Here is a 16061-nt window from a genome sequence, read left to right as displayed (position 1 = left end):
ACACTTCACTCGTCTCAAGGAGGATATGCATAACACGACTTGAAACAAAGTGCTGTACAGTACATTCACTCCCAAGTCAAGCTAATACATGATAGAGCCTATATGAGACAACTGCTGATACATTGTCAAACCATAACCTTGCATTCTGAAAATAGCTAGAAGTAGGGCAGATTGCAGATACAAAATGTATTCAGTTAGGCCTGTCTAAGAATTCTTAGATGGTTCTAGCTTGAGTGTGTAAAACTCATTGCTAAATGTCTGACGCCGAATCGCGTCCCAAGTGCTGATTATGCATTAAACCATTTATCATTTATTTAAAATCATTTATCTTTCTATTTGAGAGTGCTGGCCATATTATTTATTATTATTATCAAATAATTCCCCTGGATCTCTCCCTTACCAATTCTCCTGCGATGTCCTCTGAGTATGATTTTGTCTCTTGGTGTGTTTGTGTTTTTAGGTGACAAAGGAGGGAACAGTCTCCAAGGTGATGGTATGGCAGAGAACGTGTCACTGTGTAGAGAGAGGAGTAACAGCAGCCACACACCAGACCCCTGCCATGGACAAGCCTGCCCCCTAAGGTAGGATTGTGTTACTGTATACTTTTCAACATGATCCTAACCTATCTGCCCATGCTGCAACAACTTGCCAACTTGTGTGTGTGTGTTTAAGCACTGGATAACAATGCTTATATAGTACCTTGCAATGCATGCAGTATGGTCATTTAGCTGACACTTTTAGCCATTGTGAGTTATAGTAAACACATATCCAGTGTGTTTACTATACTCAGTGAATGTGGCCTGGTGGGAATCAAAGCCACAATCCTGGAGTTGCAAGCACCATGTTCCAATCAGCAAAGGCCATGGCACCACATGGGCTGTTGCTGTTGCTACAGTATTCAGTCCTTATGGTGGACTCTTCCTAGACACAGAGAGGGATTGCAGCGTAGTGAAGTGAAATGATGCAGAGAGAGCGGTGGAGTGGGGTTTTATAGAGCTCTCCTCAGCGAGGCCCTAGAGGAGTTTCCTGTCTAGTCTCTGACATCCTACTGTACTGTCTGTCAGCTCTCATTCATTGTGTGTGTGTGTGTGTGTGTGTGTTGGTGTGTGGTGTGGTGTGTGTGTGTGTGTGTGTGTGTGTGTGTGTTGGTGTGTGGTGTGGTGTGTGTGTGTGTGTGTGTGTGTGTGTGTGTGTGTGTGTGTGTGTGTGTGTGTGTGTGTTGGTGTGTGGTGTGGTGTGTGTGTGTGTGTGTGTGTGTGTGTGTGTGTGTGTGTGTGTGTGTGTGTGTGTGTGTGTGTGTGTGTGTGTGTGGTGTGTGCCGTGGTGTGGGTGTGTGGGTGTGTTTGTGTGTGTCCTTTCACTGACAAAGCAATTCATTGTCACTTACTGTAGCTGCAGTATATTAGGGGTGCACTGTGTACTCCTCAGCCATCAGTTGCAAGGAAAGGCAGAACAACTGCAGGACAGTGGTTGTGCAGGACAGTGGTTGTGCAGGACAGTGGTTGTTCACCCCTGATCTATGTCCTCTCTCTCCTGTGGCGTAGATGGCTAGCGTCCCCCTGGTCCCCCTGCCCAGTCAGCTGTGGAGGGGGGCTGCAGAGTCGCAGGGTGAGCTGCCAGCGGGGGCCGGAGGGCAGTGCCAGTGAGGTGGATGGGCAGCGTTGTGCAGGGGCAGGGAAGAGACCCCCGGACACGCGGCCCTGCAACCCTCTGCCCTGTGTGAGGTGGGCGTCCACTCCCTGGGGTCCGGTGAGTAATCTTGTCCATGGCAATCTCTGTGGAATGTACTTTATTTTACCTATTTCCCAATCCCAGCTATTGATGTTCTATTGCACACATTTAAAGCATTTTGAGATTTGATGTAAATGAAAAGCACTCTATGAAGAAAATTACAACACCACAATTTTTTATAATGGTAAAAAAAATTAAAAAGAATCCCATGGATGATGTTTGAGTTTTTAAATTGTCCACAAGGTGGCAGCTTAGTCATTTTTTCCCACACTGTTGTTCCACTGAAAGGTGTGTGTGAGGCCTTTTATTTTAGGACTGTTGAATAACACAAGAATGCCCCAATCAAACTACAATATCATGCATTCAGATGCTGTATAAATGACTGCTAACATTTCCATATGTACAATAAATGGTATGACATCTGTGTGTTCCAGTGTCATGGTCACTGTGTGGGACCCCGTCTGGCCACGCAGCACTGCCATGTGTTCTGCCAGGATGGGAACTCCACCAAAGTCCCCCAAAGGATGTGCAGCACACTCCACAGGCAAGTCTCTTTGATACAGTCAAATTGTTGCGACCCTTGCTCCTAATGTCATCCATTTACTGTTATATAAGAACAAAACAATTGGTACATTTTAAGGTAGTATATTAGTATAGATAGAGGTATTACAGATACATTTACAGAAACATTTTGTAAGACAAATAGACATACAATGCAGTCTGAACTAGAGAGTAATAAAAACAAATCTGCATTTGTGTGTGTGTGTGTGTGTGTGTGTGTGTGTGTGTGTGTGTGTGTGTGTGTGTGTGTGTGTGTGTGTGTGTGTATGTACAGGCCTACGTCACACAGGAACTGCACAACGGAGGCGTGTGCCCTGCATTGGCGCGTGGGGCCCTGGACACAGTGCACTGCCACCTGCGGGCGCCATGGTTTCCAGTCACGCCATGTGACCTGTGCCCATCGCCGCAGTGGCAAGCCCACGCGCGAGCACCACTGCACGTGGAGGCCCCGCCCTCCCAGCTGGCAACGATGCAATATCCTGTCCTGTGGAAGAGGTGAGTTTAGTATCACTATGTCACTATCCTTGATTATACTGTCAGTAACAGTATCTCAACTCACATACAGTATAATAGGCCTACTGCTCTGCCCCATTTTTAGTCCTCACTTTATCTGCAGTGTTCTAGTATTGAACATGTATGATTTCTCCCACTAGAAATACCATTATAATAGTCTAAATGACCCTCCCTGTGTGTGTGTGTGTGTGTGTGTGTGTGTGTGTGTGTGTGTGTGTGTGTGTGTGTGTGTGTGTGTGTGTGTGTGTGTGTGTGTGTGTGTGTGTGTGTGTGTGCGTGTGTGTGTGTGTGTGTGTGTGTGTCAGCAGGCGAGTGTCGGGACAGCACCAGGTACTGTGAGAAGGTACGGCAGCTGGAGCTCTGCCCCCTGCCCCAGTTCAAGACCCGCTGCTGCCAGTCCTGCCGAGACACCTGAGAGGAGGCGGGGGGTCTTAGGGACAAGGGACAGGTCCGTAGACTCACAGAGCAGAGACCCCATCCCCCCTACATACCGTCCTGTGGGAATGGGCCAGGACCGGGGACAGGAGTTTGTTAGAGGGTTTGGAGGGTTTCAATGCCCCTACCAAGTGTGGATGTGATCCACATTCCCCAACAAACTAAGGAGAAACTTAGGGGACTGGCCTCAAGTACATTTGTTTTGGTAAGAGAGGGCATCACTGTTAATTAAACCTTATGAAGGCTTTGGTTATGTTTTTTTTCCTGTTGTTCATGACAACTGCTTTTCCGATGGACAGAAAAGCGATGAGACACTTTGTCAGAGTTCCATTGCCAGCCTCAGAGAGAATGCTGTGTTACTCTGTTGTAGCCAATCACCATGGACAAGTCATAGGAGGCCGTTGAGCCACGGGACAGCCATAAAGACGGACAGACCCCACGTTAAAAGACAATTAGTGAAACGTTTGTGTTACTACCACTGGATACTGAAAGTGTGTTTTTTCCATCAAAGACCTTCTTTTGAATGCTTTTATCTTTGTTGTTCGCTAACAACCATCTTATGAATCAGCTCAGATTAAAAGAGGAGATCTGCCATTAGATACCTTTACTCCAATGTGTTTTAACTCCAAATTAACATCATCAAAGAGTACATGTTTATTATGCCATTGATTGCACTAATATAGTAGGCCATACCAGAAAGGCCCATATTAATTTAATACACTCAATGTTATACAGTGTCCATGTTGTGACAATGATGATGAAACAGTATAGCTGTATAGTCAGTAAGAGCACAAACTCAAACAACAAGACAGAGTAAAAAGGTGCGACTCCTGTTTTTGCACTCAATTCTTCCCCAAGTCTTTGTTAAGAACATGGCTTGTTGAGATTTTATCTTACCTTATTTGTGTTTTACAGTTGTTGATATTTGTTGTAAGTATCTTGATTTTTATATGTCAGGATTCTGATTTGTTGTTACATTACACAAGGAAGCCTCTTTAACCACTTTGGGATGTCATGCCAGTTCTGAACGCACGGCTAGCCCACTTAACCCTCATACACACCAGCCTGAATATCTCTCCTCCAACCTTTTGCTGTGGCTACTTTTTACTGGCTACTACTAAATGGGTCCTGTGCTTCTCTCCAGACCTAAGCAGTGCTGCCTCACACATTTAGGCTGTAATATAATGTTATTGTTATGCCATCCAAGCATAAAATGTCTGGATAAAGAGTTCTGGGTCAAAATTATTTTCATTGAATGACTTTAGTTGTAGTTAATTTAGCTTGCCTGGTGCACCAGGTGTGCAGAGTTTGCACTTTTGGGACTATTTCATCTGCTCCATCATACTGAGCATGCTATTGGGAGAAAACAAATACTGTTTTAACCGACATTGGGTTATATTAGACGATAATCTCTAGACTTCGTTATTCAATACAGATTAAAAGTGCTTGCCCAGTCACCAAGCACTAGTTGGTTGATATTATAGTCAATCAGATAGTAATGTTTCTACCAGGAGAGTTTCACTTACTCTCAGGTTTTGTAGATATGTGTTTTGCCACAGTTATTCTCTGTACTGTCTTTGAACTATTTATTACCATGTGTGTTAATGTGCAAATGCAATTGTTTGGTAAACGATTAGAGGGTTTGGTAGAATGTGTGTGTACATTGTTGTACCATAGGTGACGTGAGCTATGAACATGCTGTGGCAGCCTCCTCTGTAGACTTGCTGTGTTACTTTTTATGTCAAAGCCTGGTCACTCATTAGACAATAAAGTCAATTACATTCCTTTCATGAAGCCTTTTATTTGCTTTTGATGCTTTTCTTTCTCATATTCATATTGTGATGACAACTAAGTGCAACTTCCTAGGAAATTGTCAAATACTGTAGTAGTTTGTTTCTTTTACAAATGGAGTAGTCTGTAAGTTGCTGTCTCTGCTCTTCTATAGATTCTGCCACCAGAGGCATTCAAGGATAAGAATTTGGTTTGTTGTCCCCAAAATTAGACCTCATTGGATAGCAGGTGAGGACACATCTCTCCACACCTATGAGCAAAAGCTTAGGAGTTCTGGTTACTTGTTTACATTTCGATGGTTTGGTACGCTAAAATCCATTAGTTCTGTACTGATCTTAACTAAAACATCTTATGGGCCATAGAAAGGCAGCCTATTGTCTTTTGAAATCTTTTGAAATACTCATACATAGTCATGACTCATACATAAATAGTCATACACACACACACACACACACACACAAATCAGCTATGCACAGTCATCTGAATCACACCTTCCCTTGCCACAGAACCAGGAGGTTTCCAGTCACACTTTAGAATTAGGGACCGTTATAAATGTTGAAAGCTCCTAAGGAAATTAGCTTAAAAATAACACTTTAATCAAATACACCACACTGTAACCATGAAGGATTGGCAAGTGGTGTGGTTTCACACTTCTGGTAAAAGATTAAATTAAATAAGAACGCAGTGGAATGTGACATTTTAAAATCTTTTGAGAATTTCTCTCTCTCTCGCTCTCTCTCTCTCTCTCACACACACACACACACACACACAAACACACACACACACACACACGCACACACACACACACACATACTACACACAAACAAATAAGCCATACAGAACACACCCTCTGCATATTTTGCTATAAACAGAACCAGGAAGTCCCTCCCCCTTCAACTCTATTCAGAGAAAACAAAACTGAAACAAAACAAAAAGTCTCTCTGTGTCTGTCTCTGTCTGTGTGAGAGTGAAGTGAACAATAAAATGGCTCAGCAGGGAGTTCTTCTGGACCAGGACCAGCTCTGTTGTTCTATCTGTCTGGATCTGCTGAAGGAGCCGGTCACTATCCCCTGTGGACACAGTTACTGTAGCAGCTGTATTAAAGGCTGCTGGGATCAAGATGACCAGAAGGGGGTCTACAGCTGCCCCCAGTGCAGGCAGACCTTCACACCAAGACCTACTCTTAGGAAAAGTAATATGCTGGCTGATGTGGTAGAAAAACTGAAGACAGAACCCCATATTCTGATCTATGCTGGACCTGGAGATGTGGCTTGTGATTTCTGCACTGAAAGAAAACAGAAAGCTCTCATGTCCTGTCTGGTGTGTCTGGCCTCTTTCTGTGAGACTCACATCCAGCCTCACTACAAATCTCCTGCCTTTAAAAAGCACAAGCTGGTCAAAGCCTGCGCACAACTGCAGGAGAAGATCTGCTCTCATCATGACAAACTGCTGATGTTTTCTGCCGTACTGATCAGCAGTGTATCTGTTATCTGTGTTCCGTGACTGAACATAAAGGCCATGATACAGTCTCAGTTGCTGCAGAAAGGACTGAGAAACAGGTAAGAATCAAAGCTATATTTGGTCTGTGTGAGTCTGGACCTGGATAAAAGAAAACAATAACACATTTGAAATCTGTGGTTATAGGAATGTAACTGCATAAAACTCAATTTGAGTTAGAGGACTAATCGATGTTTCTAGCCAATGTGTTTCACCACTGAGTCCAAAGTCAAATTAGCTGTTTTCTGTTTAGACTTTAAAGGTTGCTCTTATAGCAGCACTAATGATAGTTCGCAGGATTTTACTGTGAGACTTCCTCAAAGAATATCCTGCTAAGCGGTTTTCACAAGCAGTAAGACCATGAACAATTCATAATAGGGTACATTTGTACATCGTCTGCAGGCTCTCATTTGATTCCCCAATAATGACATTCCTTAAAAGCATTAAGTTAAATCAAATTAAAACAAATATTCCATCAACAAAAAGGACAGAAATGTTGTTCCTTTTCATGGTGCATTTTCAGCACATGACAGTCTTGAATTTATGGAACCAGTTATACAATATACATATAGATGGACAAAAGTGGACTGTTTCATAAAAGCTTATATCATAGAAACAATTGACAATTTATTAGCACATTTTGAACATAGAAATGTTTATATGAGAATAATTAATAATTATTATGTAAATTATTACATCTACACCATGTAATTGTAAAGTGTGTTTGTCTACAGAGGCAGCTTGGAATGAGTCAGCAGGACGTCCAGCAGAGAGTCCAAGAGAAAGACAAGGAACTGAAGGAGCTCCAACAGGCTGTGGAGACTTTCAAAGTGAGTATTTACCCAAGGAGACACACCATTTCACTGCGCTCCTCCAGTAATTTCACTGCTCCCCTCCATTCAGACAGTGGGTTTGGCCAATCCATAACCTTACTGAGCTCCAGCTGTCTAGCCTTCCAGTGAGAGAGAGAGCAGACTGCTTAAAGGTCCAGTACAGTATGTAGATTTTTGGCTTTAAAATAGTGCTAAATAGCCATGATAAATTGGTAGCCATCAAGGAATGAGATCACATGATGAAGAACGTTCAGTGAAGAGTGCTGTATTAGTCCAAACAAAGCTTTTTCTAAAATGTGGTGTCGGGTTGGACATTGGCCTTTATGTGCCTATTTCAGATTTGGTTGGTTTACAAGGATATGCATGTTTGGTGCTATTAGAAAACATATGCACATTTTCATATTTTCAATGTGGCCAACTTGCAAAACTACATGCTGGAGCTTGGAGCGTGTGTGTGTGTGTGTGTGTGTGTGTGTGTGTGTGTGTGTGTGTGTGTGTGTGTGTATGTGTGTGTGTGTGTGTGTGTGTGTGTGTGTGTGTGTGTGTGTGTGTGTGTGTGTGTGTGTGTGTGTGTGTGTGTGTGTGCATGCCTGCGTCCTAACAGCACTCTGCAGACACAGCAGTGGAGGACAGTGAGAGGATCTTTACTGAGCTGATCCGCTCCATTGAGAGAAGGCGCTCTGAGATAAAGGAGCTGATCAGAGCCCAGCAGAGTGCAGCAGTGAGTCAGGCTGAACGACTTCTGGAACAACTGGAGCAGGAGATCGCTGAGCTGAGGAGGAGACATGCTGAGATGGAGCAGCTTTCACACACAGAGGATCACATCCATTTCCTCCAGGTAACTACACTGACCCACTATAATAAAACATACTTCCTTTAATATTTAAATGTCCTCTCTCCCTCTCTTTCTCTTCTCTCTCTCTCTCTCTCTCTCTCTCTCTCTCTCTCTCTCTCTCTCTCTCTCTATCTCTCTCTCTCTCACTCTCTCTCTTCAGAGTTATCAGTCTCTCTCTAGTGTGTCTCCAGACTTACCCAGCATTCTTATCAGTCCACTACTGCACTTTGGAGACGTGAGTGAGTCTATGTCTAAGCTGAAAGTGAAACTGGAGGACATCCTTACGGGTGAATTACCCGAGATCTCCACAACAGGTACTGTTGTCACGTTATATGATACACTTTACACATATCATGGTCTTTATTAAAGAGTATGATTAGTTGATTTGTCAGGTCAGTTATGTTGCTGCTTGGTTGAACAAGAGCCTGCACCCACACAGGCTCTCTGGGAATAAGATTGGCTACCCCTGGCTCATAGTTCTCTCTTCTGTTTCTGTTTTTGCAGTCAATGCAGTGGGTGTTTTACTGCCACCAGAGCCCAAGACCAGAACTTGGTTCTTACAATGTGAGTTTCTTTATCCTGAGGAAGCTTACAGTTTTTCTGCATTGATACTCTCCACAACCCCGAGATTGAATTAAAGAGCTAAGAGCAAAGACAGGGTAGATCTGACTCCCTTTATTTTTCTGATTTGGTCTCCGGCTGCTCTAATCTGCTCTGCTCTTCTCCCAGATTTTCGTCAGCTGACTCTAGACCCAAACACAGCAAACAAATTCCTCTCTCTGTCTAAGAAGAAAAGAAAAGTGACTTTTACACGTGAAGTCCAACCATATCCAGACCATCCGGAGAGATTCACTGGCTTGTGTCAGGTGCTCTGCAAAGGGGGTCTGTCTGGACACTGTTACTGGGAGGTTGAGTGGACTGGACAGTCACTCTATATAGCAGTATCATATAAAAATATCAGCAAAACAGGATACAATAATGACACTGCTTTTGGATGCAATGAAAGATCCTGGTGTTTAGAGTACTCCAATGGTGAATATTGGTTAAGACACAATAATGTTAAGACTAAAGTCTCAGGGTCTCGGTGCTCCAGAGTTGGAGTGTACCTGGATCACAGGGCAGGTATTCTGTCATTCTACAATGTCTCTGACACTATGACCCTTCTCCACAGTGTCCAGACCACATTCACTCAGGCTCTCTATCCTGGGTTTGTGCTTTGTGGCTATGGGAATGAGGCTGAGCTGTGTTAGCTTGTGTAGGGGTTCCCCATGAGAGTGCTGCTTTATCTTGTCCTACTATTCTGTTCAAATAGCTCACTCTGTGATTTTGTCTTGAGAGATTTATTTCTCTCTTCTATGATTCTCAGATGACTAGCTCTCAGAGTGAACTCTAAAATCTAAAAAACAAGAGGTTATTTGCTCCAATTCGGTGATATTCTCATCAGTCACAGGATCCTTATCTTTGGTGAGACTTTACCTCTGCAGACAACATGCAGCAGACGATTTCTTATTTCTTATGTCCTAATTACTGGAGATTTACTATTTCTTTGCTAATATGAACTGACAAGTTCATCAAGTTCTCAACTTGAAGCCACTGCCAGCAATATTTCTGAAATGTTGAGCGATTAAATACACCCGTTGATTATGATTATGAATATAACCTCTACTGTAAATACTTAAATGAGAAAATGAACTGTCTTAGACCAATAAGGAGCTTATTACTCGATTGTTTATGTTTTTGTTGCCATGGGAGACTTTGACAAATCAGGTATAGCTTCAAATAAAGTGTTGTTTGCACATGCAAATGTTTTTCCTCCATTGTATGCATTAATCACTGACTTTTTTTCATTCTTTTATTTTTCTTCATACACTTTATTTCATAGTGTGGGATCCATTACATGAATCATGAATCAAGTAGTGAATTTCATTTCTGATATTTCTTCTGCCTTTGTTCATTTGGTCTTCACTATAGTTAATTGCGGCATTTATCGACATTTATCGGTTGGTTTGCCGGCAAACTTTAGAATTAGGGGCCATTATAAATGTTGAAAGCTCCTGAGGAAATTAGCAAAAAAATAATACTTTAATCAAAATTAATTACATTTGGCTTTACTACTATGGAGACAGTGCTGAATTGTGTGAGATTAAATAGAGGTCCCATTAAGAGTGATGCTTTACCTTGGCTTACTCCAGTATGCTATGGAATTCTTAATTCCATGAATGTCAAAACATTGACACAAACATTTAGCTCTATTGGTAAAATATAGAATTTGAGGGTTTGCTTCAAATCCTGACACATTCTCACCATGCAGTAGGCAATAAATACAGTACTAACATACTAATCACTGGATATTGATCTTTTTGTTTTCTAAAATGAACGTAACTCCTGATTTCTGTTAGTCAAGTTAATCAAGTTGTCAGATCTAAATCTTTTTTTATTACAGTTTTTTCATTATAGTTCATTTTTCATTGTGGGATCTGTAACAAAAATAAAGTCATGTTTTGTGTACCTATGCTGCTATTCTTATGGTATTCAACATTATTTGTTGTACTAGCTAGCTAGCCACAGTAAGTAATAGTAATAGTAACTACACTATTTCAATCAATTATTTTGTTATTTATTCAATCAACATATAAAACATGATTACCTATCTATACACTACTTATAAACCATTAAATACTTGTTAGCACTTAATGTCCCCATTTTATCATTTACTAGGGTGGCAGTGTTTCACAAACTAGAAGAACTAGAGGCTCTATATTCATGTTATGATTCATAGCATTGGTCCTGCTATGACACTCCCTAATGTCATGCTTCCACCTTCGATGTCAGCTTACAAATTATGCCATAGGCTCTTCCTCTTTCAAGAGACTCACTCAATTCTGTACTACGTATGAGGCAGGGTAGCACACGCATTCTACTGAAACCTTCACCAGGAAGTAAGAGCAAAGGCAAGTCATGAATCTGGAAGCAGCTCACTGAGACTTAATCTGCAACTAAGGAACCAAATCAACGTCACATTATGGCTTTTGACTTCTGATGGACATTGATAGGTACAGGTTCCAAGTTAACCCTCGTGTTCAGCCACTGAATCTGTCATAACAGTCGGTGATGATGGCAGAGTCTGAATCTAGCCTGAGGGAGCTGAGGGTGCACAGAGTGTCTCTAGTGGACCGGCTAGAGGGGCACATCGACTCTCTCCTGGACATCCTGATGGCCAGGGAGGTGTTCACCAGAGATGACCAGGAGAATGTGACGTGTGAGAGGGGGCCTCGGGAGAGAGTGCGGAGAGTGCTGGATATCCTGCAGTGTAAGGGTGAGGAGTCAGCCAGGACATTCCTCTCCATTAGCACCCATCAGAGGACGCAGACACAGGCCAGCAGAAACTATGCCCAGACTGAGGGTAAGAAATATGACTATGAGAAAGGTTATAAGAAGGTGCACAAATGATTATTATCAGTCACACATCACAACACATTAAGGTATTCTTTTGGGGGGTTGTACGGCGTTTATGATTAGTTAATAGAGTATGCAATTTAGCACACGCTTTTATCCTAAGCGACTTACAGTACAGCAGATGCTTATGTTTTAGGTATATGGTCCCAGCGGGATTAGTTTATAGACAGTTAACTGTTATTGATAGTCTTTGAATTAGTTATAAACAGTTATAACCCATTTATAAAAGCCATTACTCCGTGCTCTTAATCTTTTTTAGTGCACACTAATACCTTTTGGTCTAGTGATGATCACACACTTTAAATAAATTAGTTGAAATGAATGTTTACAACTGATTTGAAAACTATCCATAAACTCAAATAAAATGAAACCAATCAATGAATGAGTTGATAAAATATCAATAAACTAATTGAGTTTTCTGTCTATTAAGTATAAACACTTCACAATCCCCCAAAAAGTGTTACTCATTTTTCTTTATGATCTCTACTCCCTAAAGTGCTAGAGACATGATTTGTGTTGTCAAAACATCTGTGTCAAGGATGGCAAACCCATACGTTTTTGTATGATCTTTTCTTTTACAGAGTACCATAAAGTGATGCAAAAACACAAACAGGTCCTCAGACGCAGGAGCGAAAGCATGCTCTACTACAACACTCGCCACGGAGAGAAAATCCAATTTTCCGAACATTATGTCAATCTCCTGCTTGTTAACGGACATCATGGCTTAGAAATGAAAAGGCATGAAGTCCTAGCGTATGGACAACGGCGACTCTCTTTACAGCACGAAGCAACAGAAAACAGAAGTATCAAACCAGCCCAGCTATTTTCAGACACAACCAGCAGTCGTCCTGCAAAGAAGATCCTAGTAACAGGGGTGGCTGGCATTGGCAAAACCATCCTGGTGCAGAAGATATTGTGTGATTTTGGGAACAGTGCAGAGCACCTCGGCTTCGACTTCATCATCCATCTGACCTTCAGGGACTTAAATCTGATCCACAAGCCTCTGAGTTTTCGAGCGTTGGTCTTGCGTAAAAACGGACACCTTGCCAAAGAGCTGGACAGCATCCTGGCCAATGATGACAAGCTGTTAATTATCTTAGATGGGTTTGATGAGTTCCAGCACTACAGGAGCTGTGAAGTGGAAGTGTTTGTGACTGAGCCAGACGAGGAGGGAGAGGTGGCAGAGGTCTTTGCCAGCCTTATGCAGGGCGAGCTTCTCTCAGAGGCTTCTGTCCTACTCACCAGCAGGCCAACAGCTATCAGCTACATTCCTGTGGGCTGCGTTGACCGCTATGTGCTCATTGCAGGCTTCTCCTACACGGAAATCAGAGACTTCTTCCAGCGCTACTTCCAGAACGATGATCTGGCACAAAGGATGTTTGTAGTAGTGACAGCTCATGAGCTATTGTTGACATTGTGCTATATACCAGCATTCTGCTATATTGTGTGCTGTATCCTGAAAGAATGCAAAGGGCTCTCTGGAGAAAGCCCTAAAACCATGACAGACATTTATTCACAGTATCTGGTGGCCCTGCTTCGGTCTCACACCCAGGACAGGGCCAAAACAGCCCAGTGTGACCCCAAGGGTGGGGCCGCAGGGCAGCTTACGAATATCGTGCTAAAGCTGGGTAGACTTGCCTACCTGAAGCTGATGGACCACCAGACACTCTTTTACAGCAGTGACCCAGAGGTCGCAACGCTGGCTGGCTGCAGTCTGGTCAGCACCTTTCTAGACAAGACCTCCCTCCAGGAGCCAGGCTACACAGAGGACGTCTACTCCTTCACTCACCTCACTGTACAGGAATTCTTTGCTGCTATCTACTGTGCAATGTCAGACCATCCTTTGCCTAATGCTCTTGAGTTCGATGCCAGCTGTGGGCGGGAGACAAGCAAAGGGCACCTGGACCTGTTTAGTAGGTTTCTCTCTGGGATCCTCTCCCAGCGCAACTTGAAACTGCTCTCCAGGCACATGGGCGTGGGTTGCCTTGATGACAAAGTGGAATGTTACCGACAGGGGCTCATAAGGGAGATCCAGGCTCTATGCGAGAGTGGGGCCCACATTCTGAACCACCTACATTGTCTGTTTGAGCAACAGGACCCCACTATGCTCCAGGGGCTGCAGCCAAAGACACTACATGTGAACGTTAGTGATGAAACTCTCTCCCCAATGGATTATAATGTCATAAAATACTTCCTGAACCTTACAGAGGGGAAGATCACAGAGCTGGATCTGACAGGGACTGATATAAGCTCAGAGGCCTTACGGGAGCTTCAGCCCAACCTGCTCAGGTGTGAGAGGATCTGGTGAGTTCTCACATACTGTAAACCTCAGATAAGATGTGAAAGAGTATCCATCCTTTTGTGTTTTAAATGAAAAAAATAGATAAGGGATTAGGTAAAGTATTTAATCTTATGGACACCTCTATTTAACATTTTAGGCTTGGGGAAAATAATCTTGACATGGACGCAGTCAAAGTCCTTGCTGACCTGTTGCAGTCATCAGACAACATGATATACCTGGGGTAGATAAAGTCAACGTGCAATACTGTTTACAACAAACCATGTTATATGTTTGCTTTGATTATTTGCCTTTTGTAATACATTTTAACATATCACAAAGATACACAATGTAGGCTTCCAGTATTTGTTCATCAGAGAGTGTGCTAATTGTCATCTTACAAAACATAATATACAACATTATCTCATGTAAGACCTTTTCATCAGTTGTCATACATTTTAATGTATGGATTCCCTCCCCCTACTTTCAGCCTAGGTTGGGCAAATATTGGAGATGAAGAGTTATTGGTCATGGCTAATGCTATCAGAATGAAACAAACACTGCAGGAAATATGGTGAGCATTTAGATGAAGATTGGTTAAGTTCCAGTGGAACTTAAAGTGTGCACCACAGTGTATAGGCCTACAGATATTATTCAATTGATAGAAAAAAGAAACCCTATGAAACATGTGGTCTGTCCGGTGATTTGTCATCATACACTAAGTATGCTTCTTCCTCTTTTTTATATATGTGTCAAACAAACCATGTCATTGTGGTAAAGTCAGGGAGTTTCCCTTAGGATTGGCTAATGCTTGTGTTGATATAATTTCCCTTTACTTCGACAGATATTATAATATAGATTTCTCTGTATTTATGGAAATGCTTTATAATGCACCTCTTAAGTTTGATTGTGTGCTATGTTTTGAATATTTGTTTCATTATTTAATTAGATTGATTATATAAATAAATACAAATGTATGTGTTGAATTGTATTTTGTCCCTGAGGAAAGCATTTGCTCCACTCAGGGTTTGTTACTTTCTGCTCTGTTTACTGCACAGGATGGAGGGAAACAAAATAAGCTACAATGGCCTTTCATCATTGAGTGACTTGTCTCCATATCCTTTGAGAAAAATCGTGTGAGTAGCCTAAATGTAATGAAATGCATAATTGCATTTCATTACATTTCTCCAACTCCACATTGACCAACACCACTTTAATGCAGTGCCATCTGGAATGATGTGAGTGATGAGGAGGCGGAGTCTTTGAACAGAAGCTCCCAAGGGGAAGGCTTCACAGTCACCTTCACAGACGACAGCATGTGGGAAGAGTGGGGACAATGGGTCTTTCACAGGTGTGAGGTCAGCAGCAATGAGAAACTGGTGACAGTTCTCTACAAAGTCTGCAACATATCTGTCCACTGTTTGGAAATCCACTGGGCAAGGACATTCTACAAGAAGCTCACGCACCTCATCAAGACCAGGATTGAGCAGTGCACTGAGGATGATATGTGCAGGAAACTGGAGAGGTTTGAGAGGATGTTGGCCTCATGATGGTGTCCTTACTCTCAAACCCGACTATGCTATAATTTGGTGTCTATATATACACTACAGTTTCATAAACTAAGCACTTGTGTGGCCCTATAAATCACTATGAAGGGATTAGGCCTGAGCAAAGTTGAACTCAATGGATTTTGAAGCAAGAAACAAAAAGAGACTGGAAAACTCATGGAGTTGGTATTCACCAAAAGAGCCAATACATACAGTATACTAAATTAACTATCTTGCACTGTAATCTCAAGGGGTGGCATACAGCAGAGCTAAATGTTGGTGCAACACATTTTATGACTATAATTGTAATAAAATTGCAATTTGTATTATCATGCTGAAATTAATATTATTTCAATCTACCCATATTTATATTAATATTTATCTGGGAATAATTCTGAATTTAGAATTTTTTTTAGTTTAAGGTTTCAATAATCTGATTGAACATCACAGTCGAATGTTTGTGATTGACCAATCAAGATCAAGTTTAGGCATGTTATACATCTCTTTTACCAGTGTGTTACCAGCGTTTCTCTAAATTGTGTTTGAATATCGCTCTATCATTGTATGTGGCAAGCAATTTGAAC

General features: G+C 42.1%; 2 protein-coding genes and 1 pseudogene across 5 annotated transcripts in view; all 3 read left to right on the top strand.

The window, feature by feature from the left end:
- The window catches only part of LOC310814605 (ADAMTS-like protein 1), a gene marked incomplete at both ends in the record, with an annotated part of 105115 nt that extends 101895 nt beyond the window's left edge, over positions 1-3220 (top strand). Inside the window, 5 exons of the mRNA XM_083684100.1 lie at positions 461-581; positions 1545-1749; positions 2166-2275; positions 2567-2787; positions 3114-3220. Of these exons, the coding sequence (XP_083540226.1) occupies positions 461-581; positions 1545-1749; positions 2166-2275; positions 2567-2787; positions 3114-3220 (764 nt within the window). The remainder of the gene's footprint in view (positions 1-460; positions 582-1544; positions 1750-2165; positions 2276-2566; positions 2788-3113) is intronic.
- Positions 3221-5967: 2747 nt separating this feature from the next.
- On the top strand, positions 5968-10695 carry LOC310802247 (E3 ubiquitin/ISG15 ligase TRIM25-like; annotated as a pseudogene). The gene is made up of 6 exons (XR_014555081.1): positions 5968-6590; positions 7263-7358; positions 7966-8199; positions 8357-8510; positions 8701-8760; positions 8926-10695. The product of XR_014555081.1 is annotated as an E3 ubiquitin/ISG15 ligase TRIM25-like (transcript).
- Positions 10696-11140: 445 nt separating this feature from the next.
- On the top strand, positions 11141-15921 carry LOC310812996 (NLR family CARD domain-containing protein 3-like). 3 transcript variants are annotated; one of them, XM_083681794.1, is made up of 6 exons: positions 11141-11599; positions 12234-13941; positions 14091-14174; positions 14421-14504; positions 14989-15066; positions 15153-15921. In XM_083681794.1, exons 1-6 carry the CDS (start codon positions 11308-11310, stop codon positions 15478-15480), a joined length of 2574 nt encoding a protein of 857 aa, XP_083537920.1. In that variant the 5' UTR covers positions 11141-11307; the 3' UTR covers positions 15481-15921. The 3 variants fall into 3 exon arrangements, with proteins under 3 accessions (XP_083537920.1, XP_083537919.1, XP_083537921.1); XM_083681793.1 differs by having other exon boundaries at positions 12234-13956; XM_083681795.1 differs by lacking the exon at positions 14091-14174 and having other exon boundaries at positions 12234-13956.
- The last annotated feature ends 140 nt before the right edge of the window (positions 15922-16061 follow it).

Source organism: Argentina silus (assembly GCF_951799395.1).
Source record: "Argentina silus genome assembly, chromosome: 1".
Taxonomy (NCBI): Eukaryota; Metazoa; Chordata; class Actinopteri; order Argentiniformes; family Argentinidae; genus Argentina; species Argentina silus.
Note: the sequence above shows the minus strand (reverse complement) of the source record. Positions and strands in the feature narration are given on the sequence as shown.

Excerpts from the sequence above, each read along its gene's own strand:
- LOC310812996 (XM_083681793.1), top strand. The coding sequence starts at position 11,308 with ATGATGGCAGAGTCTGAATCTAGCCTGAGGGAGCTGAGGGTGCACAGA. Across the intron at positions 11,600-12,233 it reads AAACTATGCCCAGACTGAGG|AGTACCATAAAGTGATGCAA; the intron begins GTAAGAAATATG and ends TTTCTTTTACAG. Across the intron at positions 14,175-14,420 it reads GACAACATGATATACCTGGG|CCTAGGTTGGGCAAATATTG; the intron begins GTAGATAAAGTC and ends CCCTACTTTCAG.